The 19978-nt window shown below is 42.9% G+C and overlaps 1 protein-coding gene across 3 annotated transcripts in view; it reads left to right on the plus strand.

Moving 5' to 3' along the window:
- The window catches only part of PLCH1 (phospholipase C eta 1), a 155832-nt gene that overhangs the window by 58833 nt on the left and 77021 nt on the right, over positions 1–19978 (plus strand). For all 3 annotated transcript variants that reach the window (XM_083177900.1, XM_083177899.1, XM_083177901.1), the window contains exons 3-5: positions 3105–3348; positions 6722–6851; positions 19260–19430. In XM_083177900.1, the coding sequence (XP_083034026.1) occupies positions 3105–3348; positions 6722–6851; positions 19260–19430 (545 nt within the window). The remainder of the gene's footprint in view (positions 1–3104; positions 3349–6721; positions 6852–19259; positions 19431–19978) is intronic.

The following is a 19978-nucleotide window of genomic DNA, read 5'->3' on the forward strand; positions in this document are numbered from 1 at the left end:
GCAAGTGTGCTATAAACTCCTTAACTTTTACATTTAGACATTTACAATTATTTTTTGGTGCGTGCGCCTTTCTTTCCTGTAACTTATTACAGCAAGTGGGGGAACAATTTATTTAGCATACCCGTGACATGAACTTAGTTCACCCTTTAGTTCTTCGTAATCCTGTTAATTAATTATTTTAGGGGCTTACTCATTTGACCACCCAATACTCACCCTGAAGCAGCAACTTACAGATATTTACTTAAAAATAAATAAGTAAAAAAGCTATTTATTATGTGTATAATTCATGAGATATCCCTGATTGATGTCACAGACATGGGGCCAGATGCACTAAGCTTCAAAAGTGATAAAATGGAGAGTGATAAACAACCAACCAATCAGCTCCGGCCTGATATTTTTCAAACACTGTCTGTGACATGTGAGGTGGGAGCTGGCTGTTTATCACTCTCCATTTTATCACTTTTGAAGCTTAGTGCATCTGGCCCATGTTCTTTTACAGCTATCCTCAATATCCCAGGCAGTATGAGATGACTGGCGCAAGTGAGGTTCTGTGCAATTCTGCTAATGTTGGGGTATCTTTTGTGACACTTGTATATCCAGGTGCGACTGAGTCTGTATACAGAGCACAATGAAACTTGGTGTTTATAAAAAAAAGCCACAGATGCTGTTTTGTAGCACCTACAGTAGTATGCCAATTCAGAGACTCAGTGGAACACAGATACTGTATACAATTATGTCCTCATACATCTGCCTTAATACTCCATGCCAGTGCCAGATTAAGCCTTCGGGGGACCCGGGGCACTTTGGACAGGTGGGCCCCCTTGCACTTGTCATTACTGGCCGCAAACTGCATGGGATAATATTACACTGTCAAAACACAGAGTAAAGGCAGTATAAACTTGGTTAATGGGTAACTGCAAGGAGGGATTACATACATACATACATACATACCACATGAAAGCCTGTGTTTGTCCCTCTGCACCTTGCTCTGTAGGACTGTAGGAGACCTCACAGTCCCTCCAGTGACTAGGCTGCTGCTGCTGTCCTCCATGGGCCTGAGAAGCATGTAATGAGCTCCACCAATCAGAGCTCAGCACAAACCTCTCAGCCTCTGCCCTCTTGTGCAAAGTGTCATGGGACTCCCAGTAATGCACTGCAGACTTGTGCAGTCAGTGTGCCTTGGCACCCCATGCTCAGCACCATTAATCATTGTCAGATACCCAGGGGTACTGACCCCTTTTGCCCCTGCTTTAATCCAGCCCTGCTCCACGCAGCATGAGATGCCTGGCGCAAGTGAGCCTCCACGTTCTGTGCAACCCTGCTAACTTATTTTGCCGAAAGTACAACTAGAACGCACCAGAAGACGGTAACATAGAAACAAGAGTGCAGGTGCACCATACAGGCATGACAATGTTAATAAATGTAGGAATAATATATGTATATGATATATAAATATTAAATGTATTGAAATTGTAATCACTGTATGGTGCACCTGCTCTTCTATGTTGATGTCCTAAAGCCCCTATTCAGACCTGATTGCTGGGCTGCGGGATTTTGGAGCCCAGTAATCAGGTAAACTCTGCTCCCCGCCTCGGCATTACCCCCCCCCCCCCCCATGTGCCTGGTTGTGAATGCGTTTGCAGCCATGCACACAGGGGGAAAGTCCCTTATTATTTAGTGGTTTTCCCCCTGTTCGTAGTGCCAAGTAAGTATATATATACAGTATATACTTACTAAGCACTGCGATGGTCATGGGGAGGAGGAATCTGCTGCTGATGTCAACGGCCCTCTCAATGGCTGGGGATTTTCCGAGACACCCAAATGCCTGCAGGTGTCACTCACCCTGTAGGCAGCTAGCTATGGCTAGCCATTGCAAGTTGCCTTCAGAAGAATGACTTGAGCATGCATACTGCAGACCATACACATGCAATACGATCATTTAAACCGTAGCCCTGCGACCCAACCTAAGTCTCCACCATGCCCAACCTATGGGCATTCCTCTGCTTCCTCCTACCCTCACAGTACACAAGCATGACCTGTGGAGATTCCTCTGCTTCCTCCTACCCTCACAGTGAACATGCACGACCTATGGGGATTCCTCCACTTCCTCCTACCCTCACAGTACACAAGCATGACCTATGGGGATTCCTCCACTTCCTCCTAGCCCCACACTACACATGCATGACCTATGGGGATTCCTCCACTTCCTCCTACCCTCACACTACACATGCATGACCTATGGGGATTCCTCCACTTCCTCCTACCCTCACAGTGACAAGCCCGACCTATGGGCATTCCTCTGCTTCCTCCTACCCTCACAGCACACAAGCATGACCTGTGGAGATTCCTCTGCTTCCTCCTACCCTCACAGTGACATGCCCGACCTATGGGCATTCCTCTGCTACCCCCTACCCTCACAGTGAACATGCACAACATATGGGGATTCCTCTGCTTCCTCCTACCCTCACAGTGAACATGCACAACATATGGGGATTCCTCTGCTTTCTCCTACCCTCACAGCGCACATACATGACCTTTGCTTTTAAGTTTCGATCACTATCTCAATAGAAGATGCTGGTGCTCTTTGGAAACACTAAGAACACTGACAGTGGCCTACTTGTACTGTACTCTGTAGTTCTTCTACAGTGATGTGACTTAGGAATTATTTAGACTTATATATACTTAACACTGTGCACCATTAGCTAGTACATCATCTACGTGGCTGGCATACTTATTACCTCTGAAATGCATATCCCTTTCTTTTGGATCACTGTATCCTGACAACCTACAAAATTTCTATTGTTGGTACATTTTCATGTCTAACCTCTTTCTACTAAACATATTCTATGGCTTTATTCACCATATTAAAACAAATATGTCTTCCTTAGCCTGCTGGCACATTAATAACCTGTTCCCATGGCATACTGCTAGAACACCATTATCCTGTGTTGCTCTCACCCTGCTAGAACATATTTAACTCCGCAAAACAATCAACCTTTAAAAATGATGGAGTGTAGGCAGCGCTTTCTGTTAAAGATGATATATTTTCTAAACAACGCACAGGGATCCCCTGAGAATGCCTAATTTTGTCTTTCTCATTTCAGTTATAATTGATTCAATTTACAAAGTCACAGAGGGGAGGCAATCTGAAATCTTCCATCGCCATGCAGAAGGAAACTTTGACCCCACTTGTTGTTTTACCATTTACCATGGTAACCATATGGAGTCTCTGGATCTGATCACATCTAACCCAGAGGAAGCGCGAACATGGATTACAGGATTAAAATATTTGATGGCAGGAATAAGTGATGAAGATTCTCTAGCTAAGAGACAAAGGACGCATGACCAATATCCTTTTGAAATACTTGTAGTTTAACTTGCATGCAAATCTGTGGCTGGTTTTCCATTTAATATGGAATATATGGTACGGATTATGAGTTATTTTTATATCATACTAAGCATTACTTACAATTATATTTTGGGCATATAAAAAATATATATATATGCAGTCCCAGGACTCAGGTTAGGTTCAAATGTGAGTTTGTTTCATGAAATGCGCAGAGTTCACATGAATGTGCGCACCCAACAAAAGCGAGATACAATTACAAATACCAATTGGTGGTACTCGCAGCGGAAGGGAGGGGGGGGGGGTTTCAAATTTTTACAATGTGCGGCCTGGGAGAAGTGCATGGAAAGTGGGGGCTCCTTCTTGAACCCCAAATAAGTTGAAACCTCATTAGCAGAATCATATAGAGCAGTGTTTCTCAACCACTGTGCCTTGAGCTGTTCTCAAGTGTGCCCCCAGATCTAGAGATGGCCAAACCAGTTTACAGCCACCACCAGATCAACTGTTATTTACTGGTCTCTTCTTTTCATGTAAAGGGCCAATGTATTTTAGTTTTGTTACCTGTGGGGACCAGTGTGATTGTTTTTTCATATGGTGCCCAATAGGTTTGTTGTTTTTTTTTACTGTGGGGGCCAATGTGTTTTGCCCTGTGGGGTGTGCCTTGAAAAATGTGAAAATCTTATTTAGTGTGCCGCAAGGTAAAAAGGTTGAAATTCACTGATATAGAGGGCTGTTAGTGTGCATAAGTAAATGTGTCAAATAACTGATTATACAAAGTATAAGTATACAAAGCAAATGATTTTCATTTAGATGCAAACAAAGATTCTCTAGGTTACACTACGTTACTTAAGGTACTGATCCTGAAACCCTTTTTTTTTAAAGAACAATTTTTTTTTCACGAGAAACGTATTGATCATTTTGTTTAGAACAAACCACATAATTTGGCATCTCTTTTGCACCCTGTATAGTTCAGACTTCACCATATCAGTCTATATTTCCATTGTGTTTAATATGAAATATACATTAGCAATCATACATTGTATACTAAACGTGTAGCTCCCCGAGAATAAAATGAGCAGCTGGAATTCTACTGCTTCAACTGAGCCCATTGCTGTTCCAGCTGGCAGGGAAACTTGACAAGAGACACAGAGGAATAGGCTTAGGGAGATAGGGGTGGAAGACGGCTGCTATTGTGCAGATAAAATGTAATACAGGGACAGCAGACACACAGAGGGGTGGGGAATTCATTGCATACTCAATATTTTTTGATTTTTATTTTGTGTTGAGTTATGTAGCTAAAAATATACTATAGCTCTGTTGGCATCTGTGTGTGTGTGTGTGTGTGTGTGTGTGCATTTCTTACACAGATAATGAAATATCTGTAACTTTGTTACATTACTTTTCATAGAAAAAACACAGTATCTGTGTGTATATATAATATAATAATATGCAGCTGTATATTGGATTGTTTATTGGATATTCTCATTATGCAGCGATTTTTCTTTTTTTTTAATGAGAGTGTATTGACCAGCACCTCTTGGAATTGTTATATACAGAGAAACAATTATCATTAAACAACCACTTTAACCTTCTATTGCTAGATCTAAACTTGATTTAGTCTGCATTATGTGATGATTGTAATACATTGGAATACAATACATATTATTTTCTTTAAAAAATATAGTCTTGAAAACAGACAAACTGGTATGAACCAGAAGTCTTGTGCTTGATACAATCTATCGGAATGTATATTAACGTGTTTGTTATCATTTGCATTCCACACAATTTATAAATCTCCCCGTGGACTCATAAGTGCTATTAATTCAGTTAAGGAGGCCTCCTTAATTAAACATTTATAAGGCTTCGCTGGAGACCTTAAAATGTTTCTATGCAATAATGGAAATTATGGCAAATTGTATTTAAGGAAACTGTACTACACATATTTTATTTTAATTTTTTTTTCTGTATTGTCTACCTGAATACGTATAGAGAAGTTGTTTCATTCATCTATGAAGCAATTAGACAAGTCTGAGGCTGGCTAACATACAGTACTGAAAGTCTGATTGTAAAAATATATTTTTTTTTAATGAGAAAATGTTCTCCAATCAGACAAATGCCATGATAACGTTATGTTATGTTTTCATTCACATGGTATCAACTTATTACGCAGTGCCTTACAATCACAGAATGTCACGTTCTATGTTCACTATCACAGACAAACACACAGTGGGGACAGTTTAACCTGCAACTAAATGCACTTAGTGGTGTGCTGAACGACATGAATGCTAACCTCTGAGTCACCTGTCTAGTGAGCCTAGCGCTTAAGTAGAGATTTAATTGTTTAATTTTTGTGGTTGCCTGTGTATGCCGTATCAGAGAAGGGAATGCACAGATCTATCTGTATTGGAGGAATGGTTGGGCGGACGATTTTATGTGGGACCAATATTATGAATAATCAATACCATCTACTGCAATATCTCTAGTAGCTAAATACTGCTAATCTTTTATATTTTAAAATATTATAACATCTATTAGGCCATGATTCTGAGATGGGAGTAAAGAACGTGAAAGAGCAAGCAGTTGTGTGACTGGAAAAACCATGTTGCAATTCAAGGGTTTCAAATACATTGCACTGAATGTAGGGTAAATAATGGCTTCTTTTGCATGTAGCACAGTTGTCATTGGGGGGAATTCAATCTCTGATGATATTTCTGACAGTAGAAATATTGGCAGTTCAGTATTCAGTCCTGGCACGGGACTCGCCTGCTATAGACCCGCCTCTATAGGGATTGTGAGAAATGGACATGATTGTTGAATCCACCTCTGTTTTTCGACAAAACAGCAGTGTTTTTGCCGATCCACAGACTTTCCAACACTTCACAGTCAGAATATTGAATTCCAACTTTCGATTTACTGTTGAATCTGTTGGAAAAACTGAATTCAGACGGGATTCTGACTGGGACATTCCGGATTCAATACCCCCCATTGATTGCAATAATGCTTTTCAAAGAGTTTAGTCTGAAATCGCCTTATTCAAAGTCTGTTTCCCAAATATAATACTCAAGGAACTTTAGCTTTGCATGTTTTTGCAGGTTTCCTTACAGAATTGCAAATTAAATAATTAGTACCTTCTGTATATCATTTGAACTGTGTCAGTCATTAATGACCACATCTGTGCTCTAGTGTGGAATATAGAAAACATGCACTGTTAGGGTTCTGCAAGGACTGGAGCTGGGAAACATTGCTGCAGGCGATTATTTAACAATACGATGGAGGTTCTCTGCAAACTGACCAAGATGTAAAACAAAATGAAATTCACTGTAAGGGAAAGTGGGCAGATTTTTGAGTTCCAACACGTCCTTAATGACTCTGTACATGGGTGAAACAGACCTTTGAAGAAGCTGACAAGAACAGGGATGGCTTACTGAATATTGAAGAGATCTACCAGCTCATGCATAAGCTTAATGTGAATTTGCCTCGCAGGAAAGTCCGGCAGATGTTTCAGGTTAGTATACTTTCTCATTTACATGTGCTCTTTATGTTCTTGCTTCGGCTGCTTATGAGTGATTTTTTGTTTTACCAAAATAGACACATTTTAAATGTAAGAGCTGGCAACCGTGACCTAAGGTGCAAGTAGAGGAAAGTGGGTGGAGCTGGGAAACACTACATCTTAACAATATAAGTAGCTTCCCCATGGGGTTTACGTAATAGACTGTGAGATGCATGCTCTAGTGAGATTCCCAGAGTCTCTTTTCTTAAAGCAGCTGTCATTTAAAAGGCAACACCATGTTGGTATTGCCTTTTAAGTGGCTCCTGCTTTAGAAATAAAGACTTAGGGGGAGATTCTCTAAGCAAAAAAATGCATTTTGGGATGCCGCGGCGGGGGGCATCGCCAGAGAAATCTGGCGATGCCCCATAGAAGCCAATGGGCTTCTACCGCATCCCACCGCCGCCCCGCAATGACCCCCGCCGCCGCCCCGGACAGACCCCCGCCGCCCTGCATCGCCCCCTCACCTGTGTCCGGGCAGCACAGAGCTGTGCTGCCCGGACCTGTGACCTCCTCCCTGCACTGATCCTCTTCCGGGTGCAGGGAGGAGGAAAGCCCGGCGCAGCAGCAGCGCCGGGTGTGGGAGGGAGGGGGGAGCCGCCGGGACCTGTTGTCCTTTGCTATAATTATTGCATATGTTAGAGCATATGCGATAATTATAATTGCGAAGAGAGGCGAAGGGGGCTGGGTTTCTTAGAGAATCTCCCCCTTAGTGGTACTTTATGCTATTATGTAAACCAGGGCTGGGCAATTGCGGCCCTCCAGATGTTGATGAACTACACATCCCAGCATGCCTTGCATCAGTTTCAGCATGGCCACATAGCAAAACTAATGCAAAGCATCCTGGGATGTGTAGTTCATCAACATCTGGAGGGCCGCAATTGCCCAGCGCTGATGTAAACCCTCTTGTCTTGAATTGCCTGCAATATACTGTATGTCAATTCATTCATTTCCTGAGATCTCTCGTTTCAGCCACAGAAATGTTAGATAAGCAGGTAGTCACCCACTTAGGAAATGGATAATAATAGCTCGACACTGTCTAGTTTGACATCGTTAGGTCGACCACTATTGGTCGACAGTCGTTAGATTGACACATGAAAACGGTTGACATGTATTAGTTTGACGTGGTCAAAAGTCCGCCACATGAAAAAGGACCTTTTTCATGTGTCGACCTAATGACTGTCAACCAATAGTGGTCAACCTAGACACTGTCACCCTATTGGCCACATACTGTCCTTGGACTACCAGAAGCAGGTAGTAGTAGTAGGTAACGATTAAGGACTACAAATGAGAAGAGCTGATGGGAGCTGAGTAAGTTAGAGCTGTAATTGAAATGCAAGAGAAGAAGGCTGTGAGACAGGAGGGTAGAAGGCCCTGCTCCAAGGAGCTTACAGTCTAGAGGGAGGGGTAGATAGACAGGTGACATGAGGTGCAGGCAAGGAGGCCTTAAGGCAGGAAGTGAGCATGGGTGGGTTTTCAGGGACAGTTTGAAGATCTGCAAGGTTGGGGAGAGCGAGGGTGCTCAATGCAGTGAAGGGGCAGTGTGGGCAGAATCTTCGATATGTGCATGGGATGCTGTGACTTGGGAAGAGGAGAGGCGGCCATCATTGGCTGACCAGAGAGGGTGGGAGGGAGTGTTTAGAGATGTGAACATGATGTGAGTAGTTACCTATGTGTGACAGTGCAGCAGGAGGTAACTATTAAAAGTAGGTTCCTCCTGCTGTAGTAGTTATCTAACCTGCATTGCATTGGATCAAAGTGACACAATTTGGCGGCTTGCGGCACCCTTGAGGATGCACAACATGCAGATTGCAAAGGCCAAGAAAGTTGTGCAGAGTTTCCTGGTCTTTTCCCTTACTAAACGACTGTGACACACCTCCGTCTTCACAAGCAGAGGCCATCGCCTCTATGGAAAACGCGTTGCCAACATGCTGACTGTTTACATATGTCAATTTTATGTCAGTGTCGACATTCTGAATGGTGACTTTAATGTCACGCCCTGCACAGGACAGGTGTGTGTTGATGATGATGATGATAACTGTATGGATAGGGGTGGGCACACTGATACATGTGCTCAGCTCTGCGTATGGGCAAGCAAATACCCATTTTTTCATGAATAAAAAATACCGGGACATCTGCAGGCCCACAATATCATCGTTCAGCTAGATGAGGGAGCAGCAGAGCAGTACAGAGGATCAATCATCTCTGTGCCTGCATAATATTCCAAAGGGTTTGTTTGCATCGTATTCCATAGAGAATGCAGACGAGGATCAAAAACACTTTAGGAACCAAATATAGGATACCTTTTAATATTGATACATCTGGAATATAGGTTTAGTTTTTAAATTCAGACAGCAAAGAGGAATAAATCCTTTGAAGCGTAAGTGCACTATGACTCTTGCTTCAGGCACGAGGTATATGTTTTTGAAACAATGCTTACATGTTTTATTTGTCTAACCTTCCAAATAACTTCTGTCGGCCCCAATATATATTTCCATTCATGTGGACCTTGCTTATGTTAAATCACATTTTGATAACCCCCTTCATCTGGATGCAGTGGAACAGGTCTTTGGCGCTGCACTGTTTTTATTTTGGGGTGGAATTATCCCATTAACATCAGTTGTTTAAATGGGTATAATTAATGTAGTAAAAAAACAATCATAACAGGTGGAATCAGTCGTAGTAGAAGGCAAAAATAGTTGCACAGCCGCTGTACGGGGTTTGCAGAAGAGTGTACCGTCTCTACCTTCCAAGCCCTATGTGCATATGTGTTCTTCATCTTGGATAGTTCTGTACATGAGGCCCTTGAGGTGGCCATCCACTAGTGCGAGGTATTACATGCGATACCCCGCAATCTCACACGGCAGCTCCTGGGGCACAGGATCGCATAAGATAAATTGTATGCAATCCTTTTGCATACAATATACCACATTCGATCCTAGCAGGGGCTACGGTATGCAACAAATTTTTATGGCAGCCCATAGGATCTGCAACCAGGGCTGCCGAGAGGTGGTGGTGGTGGTGAGGCAGGGCTTGGTGGAGGGGCCCCAACGTTCGTCCCCCCGTTCGTCCCTCGCGGGCAGCAACACACACCTACAACAGGCTCAGTATGAGTGTCTAATTGACAGTGTGAGAGGTCATGCTGAGCCTGCTGTCAGCACAGCACATGTAGGTGTGTGCTGCTGCTTCTGAAGGGGGGGGGGGGAATAATAACACTCCCCCTCGACTCCTGTAGAGGGTTTTTTTCACTCTTTTCCCGGTAAAATTTTGAGGGCATGGAGGTGATCACGCCTTCCATGATTAGGCCACCCCCCCTCCCACAATTTTAACAGGGCCCAAGATAATTCTCAGTGGCCCTGTCTGCTATCTCAATCACATGTGAATGACATGCAATGTATTACTTTTTATGTGATCTGTTGCAGCAATGTGTCGGAATAGCATAAAAAATGGCCAAATCACACTAGTGGATGAGGGCCATTACACATATGTGCTGTGTCACACAGAGAAGATGACCTTTCATTCATGTAATCAGTGAGACCTATGTGTGCTTCATTATTTCTCTTATTGTTTCTGAATTGGCATGGGACATATTAACCCCTTGAGTGGTGGGTTTTGCTGGGGCAGGACAAACCTACCAGGTAGGCTCGGGGATGTTTCGCGGCGGCTCGGGAGGACTCGGGCGGCTGAACTCTCCCAAGTCCCCCCAAGCCGCGCCGACCATCCCAAAGCCTGCTGCCTACGTCACTGATACAAATCTGGTGGCAGGGGATCTCCGGCGTATGATCGCCGGAGTGGAGGGGGTGGGGGCGACAGGAGCGGGGTGGGAGTGACGGGCGGACCCCTAAAAGGTAGTGCGCCAGTGGTGCTCCACTGGAGGCACCACTGGCGGGCACCTAATGCAAAGTGGTATGCCCGTAAATTTTCCGGGACAGCCCGCTGCGGCAGTGCAGCTGAGCCCTGAAAATTTCCGGGCATACCACCCAAGGGGTTAATGGATTAGTGTAAATGGCATATTATGCATTAACTAATTAATCCTAGATTAGATCTGTCAGATAGGAAGTGGATAACACTAGATTACACAATATTATCATTATTACCAGTTATTTCTATAGCATACACATATTCTGCTTTACAGAGGATATTTGCCCATTAACATCAGTCTCTGCACATTCCGCAGGGACTGATGTGGCATGGCCATGATCTTCAATGGAAGACAAATATTTTCTGGCCTCTTTGTTGAATCTACGGTGGCTGGATGGTGTCCAAGGTCATCCGATCACTAATTCGAGCAGGAGGCGTCTATATGTTTTGTTTTTTTAAGTATTTTTACAATGTTTCTGAATCAGAAAAAGCATTATGTCTATGAAAATAGATATAGTCATATATTCCAACAAGAGACAGTGGGAGCATATATTTTATTTTACTAAAGTAACAATAAGTATGCTTATAGGCATTACGCTTTCAATATTGCAAGATCTTTCCAAATATCAAATCAGGCAAACAATAAGGGAGACAGAAGCAAGAGCAAATTCATTTGGAAAGTCTGATTAATAAAGGAAAGGACTTTACGACATAACAGTTTAACCTTGGAGGAAAACCGGAAAGCATGATTATAACAGATTATATCATTGGATAGACCAGTGGTTCTTATCCTCAGTCCTTAAGGACCCCCAACAGTGTACGTTTTCCAGGTCACCCAGCATCTGCACAGGTGCACTCATTATTTACTGACACATTTTAAAAGATCACAGGTGAAGCTAATTATTTCACCTTTGATTGTGTGTGGAGACCTGGAAAACCTGCACTGTTGGGTTCTTGAGGACTGAGGTTGAGAACCACTGGGATAGACAATTAGGTCAACAAGCATTAGCTTGACACCACTAAGTCAACATGCATGAAGGTCAACAGGGTCATTAGGTTGACACTAGCATTGGGTTGACATGGAGAAGGTTGACAGTCAAAATGTTGACATGAGGGGTTTCACCTTTTTTACCCAAATGACGACACAGTCGACATGGACATAAAAAAGTATGGCTCGCTGCACATGCCGTGCTTCGGGCACGGTGCCTCACTACACTCAGCACACTATTTTATTCTCCCACCGCGCCCTAGTGGATGGTAGGGCATGAAATACCGCCTGTCGGGACATGTCCGCTCAAAAAAAAGTGAAAAACCCCATGTCAATATTTTGACTGTCGACCTTTCCTGTGTTGACCTAATGCTTATGTCGACCTAATGACCCTGTCGTCCTTCAGTCATGTCGACCTTCAGTCATGTCAACCTAGTGGTGTCGCCCTAATGCTTGTAGACCTAGTGACCGTATCCCATAAGGGCTACTCATACAGACGATTCGTCTACTTATAGACGCCTCCTGCTGCATTAACATGTTAGTGCTGTTGCCGCTGCTTCCATGTAATCACCTCCAAGCACATCTGAATCAGGTGCATAGCTTTCTGGGACAGTATGATCTGTATGATCCCACTAACAGTGCTAAGTTTACTGCTTCTCCATAGAGGTGCACATTAAAATCAGTAATGTTATTGGTGCAGCCCATAGAGGATATGAGCCCAGCTAAATATCCTGCTGTCTTCTATTATGTTGTCCATTACCAAATCCTGAGGTAAATGTACTGTAAGTACAGCAATAGTTTAAAAGACAAATGTTTGTAGAGGAAAGTAGAGTTTAAGATCTCCAGTTAATGCCCTGGCTGTTCAGCATTATACAGAATACAAGTAAATGTTTACAATGCAGCAAATGAAGTATGGGACCGTTTCCCCGGTAATGATACGCATCAGGAAGAGAGTCTGATGACGGGCCTGTCCTAAAGACCTACATAAAAGAAGCATACATTAGAGAACCTCTGTCGAATGTTTGGTAAATCCTGAGCAAATCCTCTTAGGCAGATGCTTGAAGCAGAGATAATAATGACACGAGTATTGTGACTGCATCTCTAAGGACAATCTAAAACAGCCCACAAGATCTGGTCTATTGGCTCTCAAGATTGTGTTTTTCGCAGAATTGCTGATGCTCTTATTTCCAAGTGCTCTAGATATGGGACATTATAGCTTTCTTTAAGGTGCACCAAGCCTAAACATGTGAAGAGATGTTAAATTTGGGTGGGGTGTGTTGAAACTGAAATCTAAATTGCAGTGTAAAAATAATGCAGCCAGTATTTACCCTGCACAGAAACAAAATACAGTAACTCACACAAATGTAACTCTTTCTGCACATGTTACATCTGCCCCACCTTCAGTGCACATGGTTTAAGCCATTTTGAGAACAAATTTGTACTGCTATCAGATCTCAATAAGTCAAACATGGACTATTATGGTTTGTACACACGGTATATGTATATTTATTTCCTTAATCTTTTACATATTTGGGAAGGCAATAAAATATTCCATATTACCAAGGTGTGCTTCACCCTTAAGATGCATACACACTGTACAATTTTATTGACCAACTTTTTTGACAAATTTTGTTAATTTCGGTCATGAACGAAATTGGTCAAAATATCTTTCAGTGCGTTTGCGACGAAAGATGAATGATGATGCGCATACCCGCCAATTGTTCTTCAAGGTTGTTCGTCAACTGTGCATGCAGCTCAATTTGGACATCTTTCAAAAAGAGCCTATAAACTGTAGCTAGATGTTTCGTCTGTCATCAACATCTCTCGTCCAGGAAACTGGGTTCAATTGAAATATCTTTCAATGAAATTGGTCAAATAAATTGTACAGTGTGTATGCACCACTACATTTCTCTTTGAAATGATCCCCCAGCTCTATGGGATAGGTCAGCATATACTGCATTCACAGTGTTCAATGGTTCCCCATTTAATTTAATGGTGGTGGTGAAGCATATAAGATTAGCCGATACAGTTCCTAAACATATTTTTGATATTAGATGAAACTATAATACTGCCATACTGGCATGTTCTTTATTTGGCAGTGATCCTTAGGACCCCAAACAATTCACATTTTCCAGGTCACCCAGCAAGTGCAGAGGTGTAGTCATTACTTATTGACACATTTTCAAATATCCACAGCTAATTATTTCACTTGTGTATTTTGTGAGTGAACCTGAAAAACATGAATTGTTTGGGGTACTGAGGACAGAGTTTGAGAACCTATGCTATATCTACATAGTCAAAATAGACTTGCCTGCACAGCCTATTTTCCCTTGCGATACCGACACTGCGGGGACATGCATCGGTATTGCAAGCCTCCTAAACACTGTGCGATTTTGGCTAACTTACTATCCTATTTTTACTATATAGTCAAAATTGTAGCCAAAATCATACCGTGTGTACAAACCATAATAGTCCATGTTTGACTGCAGCCCTTATTGAGATCTGATAGCAGTACAAATTTGTTCTCAAAATGGCTTAAACCATGTGCACTGCAGGTGGGGCAGATGTAACATGTGCAGAAAGAGTTACATTTGTGTGAGTTACTGTATTTTGTTTCTGTGCAGGGTAAATACTGGCTGCATTATTTTTACACTGCAATTTAGACTTCAGTTTCAACACACCCCACCCAAATGTAACTATCTCTTCACGTGTTACATCTGCCCCACCTGCACTGCATATGGTTTTGCCCATTTTGAGAACAAATTTGTACTGCGATCAGATCTGAATAAGGGTCTAAATAAGGATATCTATGCTTAAGGCCAGATAAATTAATTAGTACTTCAGTAAGTTTGATCATACCATCTGTGCACAAGCATAGATATCCTTAAAACTTGGACTGTCAAGGTGCTTTGGAGACTGAAATTATGAAACCCTGGTGTGGCATGATTCTTCCACAAGTCAGCAGGACTGACCTTGTGGACGAAAGTGGCAGCGGTGTTGTCACAGAATTCCCCACCTGAAAGCCACTCAGTTTAATCATCTGCATGCATGGGTAAATAATGTAATCTCTAACGGTACTCTTTACCTAGAAGGGCGCCCGCGATTGGAATCGCGGGCGTCGGGGGTAAAAAATCGCGGCCATCGCGGGTAAATGGCGGGTACATTAAAAACGGGTGCCCGCGATGACCGCGATTTTCCCATAGGGATCAATGTTAAAAACGGTGATTGACCGCGATTTTAATGTTAAATGCCTCAATGCCCGCGATTTGGCCATAGGAATCAATGTTAAATGGGCCACAGAGCCCTAATAGTCACCGTGAACTCTGAAATGGCCCCCACAATTGTTAACGCCACCCCACGATCAACGTGAACCCGAAGCGTGGCGAGCGCAGCGAGGCCGCGAGGGGCGGCGGTACGCGTCCTCTGACCTTTTCATGCCCTACTATCCACGTCGGCGTGGAGTTGAGAATAGAATAGTGTGGCGAGCGCAGCGAGCCACTGAGCCCGAAGCGTGGCGAGCGCAGCGAGCCCCGCGAGGGGACGCGGATACCTTCACAGGTAAACGCGTCCCCTCGCGGGCTTCACAGGTGTCCGCTTTTCGCTACGGACACCTGTGAAGCCCGCGAGGGGACGCGTATAACTGTGAAGGTATCCGCGTCCGCTCGCCACACTTCGGGCCTCGGTGGCTCGCTGCGCTCGCCACACTATTCTATTCTCAACTCCACGCCGACGTGGATAGTAGGGCATGAAAAGGTTGGAGGACGCGTACCGCCGCCCCTCGCGGGCTCGCTGCGCTCGCCACGCTTCGGGTTCACGTTGATCGTGGGGTGGCGTTAACAATTGTGGGGGCCATTTCAGAGTTCACGGTGACTATTAGGGCTCTGTGGCCCATTTAACATTGTTTCCTATGTAAAAATCGCGGGCATTGAGGCATTGAACACTAAAATCGGGTCCAATCTCATTTTTAACATTGGTCCCTATGGGAAATCGCGGCCATCGCGGGCATCGCGTCGCACCCGATTTTTAGTGCATTCGATGGTCGCGATGGGCGCCCTTCTAGGTAAAGAGTACCTCTCTAACAAGCAGGGCCCTTTCTCCTCATGTGCTTTTCTTAGAATATATATAAGGAATTTATCATATTTAAATTTTCATACACTTAATGGCACCTAACCCTAGGTCTCTGCCACCCTAATAATTACTTCAGTGTCCGGTCCACTGATGAAACTACCTTTATTTACCATGTACTTGTCCTAAATTGCTCGTTACAGTACGTTGTTTTTGCTCATTCATGTTTTGTTAGGTGCTGCTGATCCCTTGTGGTGCCATATAAATAAACAATAATAATATGAATAATAAAAGATAATCATTCAGAACTATTATGTACAGTAGCGATTAGTGTTGACCTTCCCTTTTAAAGCAGTGGCTGTACACACACAACATGCTATGACAATGAGCCCAATTAATTATAAACTCAAGAATCTTTAACCTTTAAGATAATCACATATACTAATTTTAGTTGGCATCACATCAGGGGTGAAATGTAATAGGATGAGAGAATCAGAAAGTGAGAGATTTAGTAAGAAATCTCCAGGGGTTTTTTAAAGCAGCAATCATTTACACTGCAAAACCAGTTTGATTTTGCAGTGTAAATGATTGCCACCTTAAAAAAAAAAAACCTAGAGATTTCCTACCAAATCTCTCACTTTCTGATTCTCTCATCCTATTAAATTTCGCCCGTAGTCTGTTTGATGAAAATATAGAAAAGGACGATCCATCTGACCATATCACATGCTTCCAGTGCTCGTCAGTCCTTTGTATATACTGTACACATCAGTGAACATACCTGTATGTGTCCAGCAGCCATTCCATGATATCCTTCTTTGTAGTGTTCTCATATATGACTGTTGATAAAATGAAGTGGTCGAACTACAGACTGAATTTGTATTTAAAATTATATTTTATGCATGTAGACGCTATGTATTTCAGAGAACAGAAGCAGGGCATACAGTAGTAACCAGACTTTTTAAACTGGAATAGAAAAAAGTCAGAATCTGAAGGAAAATGACAGACTCCACATTACATTTCCAGTTTCCCACTGTATTTTCAGTGTCGATGCCCATATATCTTAGAACAAAGGCTGTTACAAATCACACCAACGTTGGTTTCGCAATAGGGGCTTTTATTAAAATTAGTTCTTTATAACATTAAATAATGATTTCAAACAGGCTTACATTTTTAATAACACTTTATTAAATACAACCAAATTTACAGCAGTTAGAGCTGAATTATCCAACTGATATCTGTCTGCTCACAGCTTCGGAACAAAGTAATTACTTTCATAAAACAATATAGGAATCCTGTATAGAATTTCTCCATTCAATAAGTACGGGATTGTGAACTAACTTTTAGGTGACATGCATAACAGAAAGGACACATACCTACAATTATACATAATTAACATGATTATGCAAGTTTGTGATATCTTATTGAGGCTACATTATACAGACATAATAATCATATTGGACATCTTTATTAGTCAACTGGTGTTATGAGAGATAGTGAGTATGGGAAGTAAGAACCAATAAGGGAGTGTGAGAAGTGGCATGATGATACTTCACCTCTGCCCTTGCTTCTGTTGTTTCTATTGTCTTTTGCCTATAACCTTTCTCACTTACCTTTGCACACACTCTGATCTGCTTTCTCAAAGATTGCCCTTGTCCCCTTGATCTGTCATGACATGTCTTCCCCCTACCTTGAGATTTACTATTTTTGTATTCCACCCTGGTCTTAAGTGTCTGCAACATCCTCACATCCTTCTCTACCCCATCCCCTCTCGCCTCCTCCAATACCTCCCTCCTGATGCCTGTTCCCCTTTGTGAACACCTGGTCAATGTATCCATTTTCTGGTCTCTCCTATCTCTTACATTTTCCTCTCAATCTAATACCCCTTTTACACCAAGGAATAACCCAGGTTGGACCCAGGTCGGACCCAGGTCAGCTTTGGTGTAAAAGGGGCCAACCCAGGTCCAGTAACACTGGTCTCCTACCCAGGTCCTGACCAGGGTTGAACACTGGTTGGACCTGGGTCATGGGTGGTGTAAATGGTCCCAACCCAGGTTGGGACATCCGGGTAGTGCTGAAAGGATACCAGAAGTGCTGGACGCTGTTCCACAGTGCGCTGCAGTGGCAAAAGACAGCAGCCAGGAAGGATACGGGCACACAAATCCTAATTGGATGCAGTATTATTTATATTATTTTTTTGGGGGGGGGGGGGGGGGCTGGGGGGAGCACATGGAAGATTCGGTCTGCGGCTGCAGGGGAAGGGGCTGGGTAGAGCACATGGGTGATGCTGCACTTTTATACCACGAAGTGTGCTTGAGCACTGAATAAAACTTTTTGAAAAATATTTTACAAATCAAACAAACCAACATTTTTCAATGCTAACTTGTCATGTCTTTTAATTTTTATTTTACATCATTGAGGGAAGGTTAGATCGCAGTTTATCGGTCCTAAAAAATAAATTTTTAATGTCATCCATAGGGAAAAGCAGTGCTGACCCAGGTTGAGTGTAAACAGCGCAGACCTGGGTCCGACCTGGGTCACAGTGCTGTGTAAATGGGGTATGAAGCTGGGTCCAACCCTGGAAACTCCCCTGTTCAAAGACCAGGGTCCGACCAGGGATTTTGGTGTAAAAGGGGTAATTTATAAATTTATAAATAATACAGTACTACTCCACCTCTCCTTCCCGTTAAATCCAGTCTCCATAAGCAGGTTGTATACAATCACTTAATTGCCTTCCTCTCCTCCCCTCCTCCCACGCCCTCCTTGTCACACTTCAATCTGACTTTCTGCATCTTCACACCACAGAAACCACCCTCATCAAGTTACAATGACATCCTCACAGCAAAATACAAGGATCATTTCTTTATTCTTGTACTTATTGACCTCAAATATTTGATACCTTTTATTACCGCCTCAGATTCCTCCACTCCATGATCTTCCAGGACTCAGCACTCATACTCTCATAATTTACCTCCTTTTTATGAATCTGCTCCTTCTCGGACTCCGTAGGGGTGGCATATCCTAGACCTGTAATGAGGCCTAAACTCTGAAATAGCATTTTTGGATTTTTTTGCGGCATTCCCAATATGTACCTGGAATATAATAGCTTCTGAATGACCCAGTGGGCAACATCATCTTTAGGTGTCTTTTACACATTCCTTCTGAGAGTGATCCAATGAGATCTATTGCAGTGCCCCCTGCTGTATGCATTTTATTCTGCGCCTAAACTCCGAAGTCATTTTATCACAAATAACAGACTATTTTTTCCCTATGTCAGGGTCTCTCTTCTTTCTTCCATGATCAACCCCATCCCAATTTCAATTGCTGCTAGCTACCTGCAAAGAACGGTGATTAGTCTACGTATTAAAAGATATATACTCATTATGTGTTTGTTCACTTTTATTGACTGGTCTGAGCGTGTTCATATGTTTTATATGAAACTATTTGTTTTGCAGGAAGCAGATACTGATGAAAATCAGGGCACGTTAACCTTTGAGGAGTTCTCTGTGTTTTACAAGATGATGTCATTACGGAGAGATCTGTACCTCCTCCTTTTAAGTTACAGTGACAAGAAAGATCATGTAACCGTGGAAGAACTTGCACAGTTTCTGAAACAGGAACAAAAGGTTTGAAACTGAATTTATTTTATTTAACTAAATTAAACCAAATAGCTCTATAAACAACCTTCGTAAGCTTTGTATGACTCCATTCATGCAGTACAAGGGAAGCCCGCCTTTCCAGAGGGTTGGGAGGGTTAGTCCCTTTCACACGCTCCGGCTCCTGCAAAAGCCGTGCCGTACACAGTATTAATGATGGACATGATTGTGTCCATTCACACGGGATGGCCACGTCCCGGCCACCCAGTTGCAGCCGGATGTCACCACTGGAAGGGACGGCTGCCGAGCTGTGGCCATCCCCACAATTCTAAACGTCTGTGTGCGGCGCGGCTTCTTGGCCGTGCAGGGTTTTGCCGATTTTTGGGAGCCTCCTGATCATTCGGGAGGGTAGAAACGTATGCTATAAGTAAAGGAGGCTTAAAAGCGCATTTAAAAACATTCCAAGACTTTTTTTCAAAAGGGAAATCATTCTTCTAAACACACTAGACATCTTCCGCTATAAAACTTTTTCAAAATGGTTTGTGCTGGGGCGTAGCTAGATGTTCGTAGGCCCCCTA

Source organism: Crinia signifera, chromosome 3 (assembly GCF_055691185.1).
Source record: "Crinia signifera chromosome 3, ASM5569118v1, whole genome shotgun sequence".
Lineage (NCBI taxonomy): Eukaryota > Metazoa > Chordata > Amphibia > Anura > Myobatrachidae > Crinia > Crinia signifera.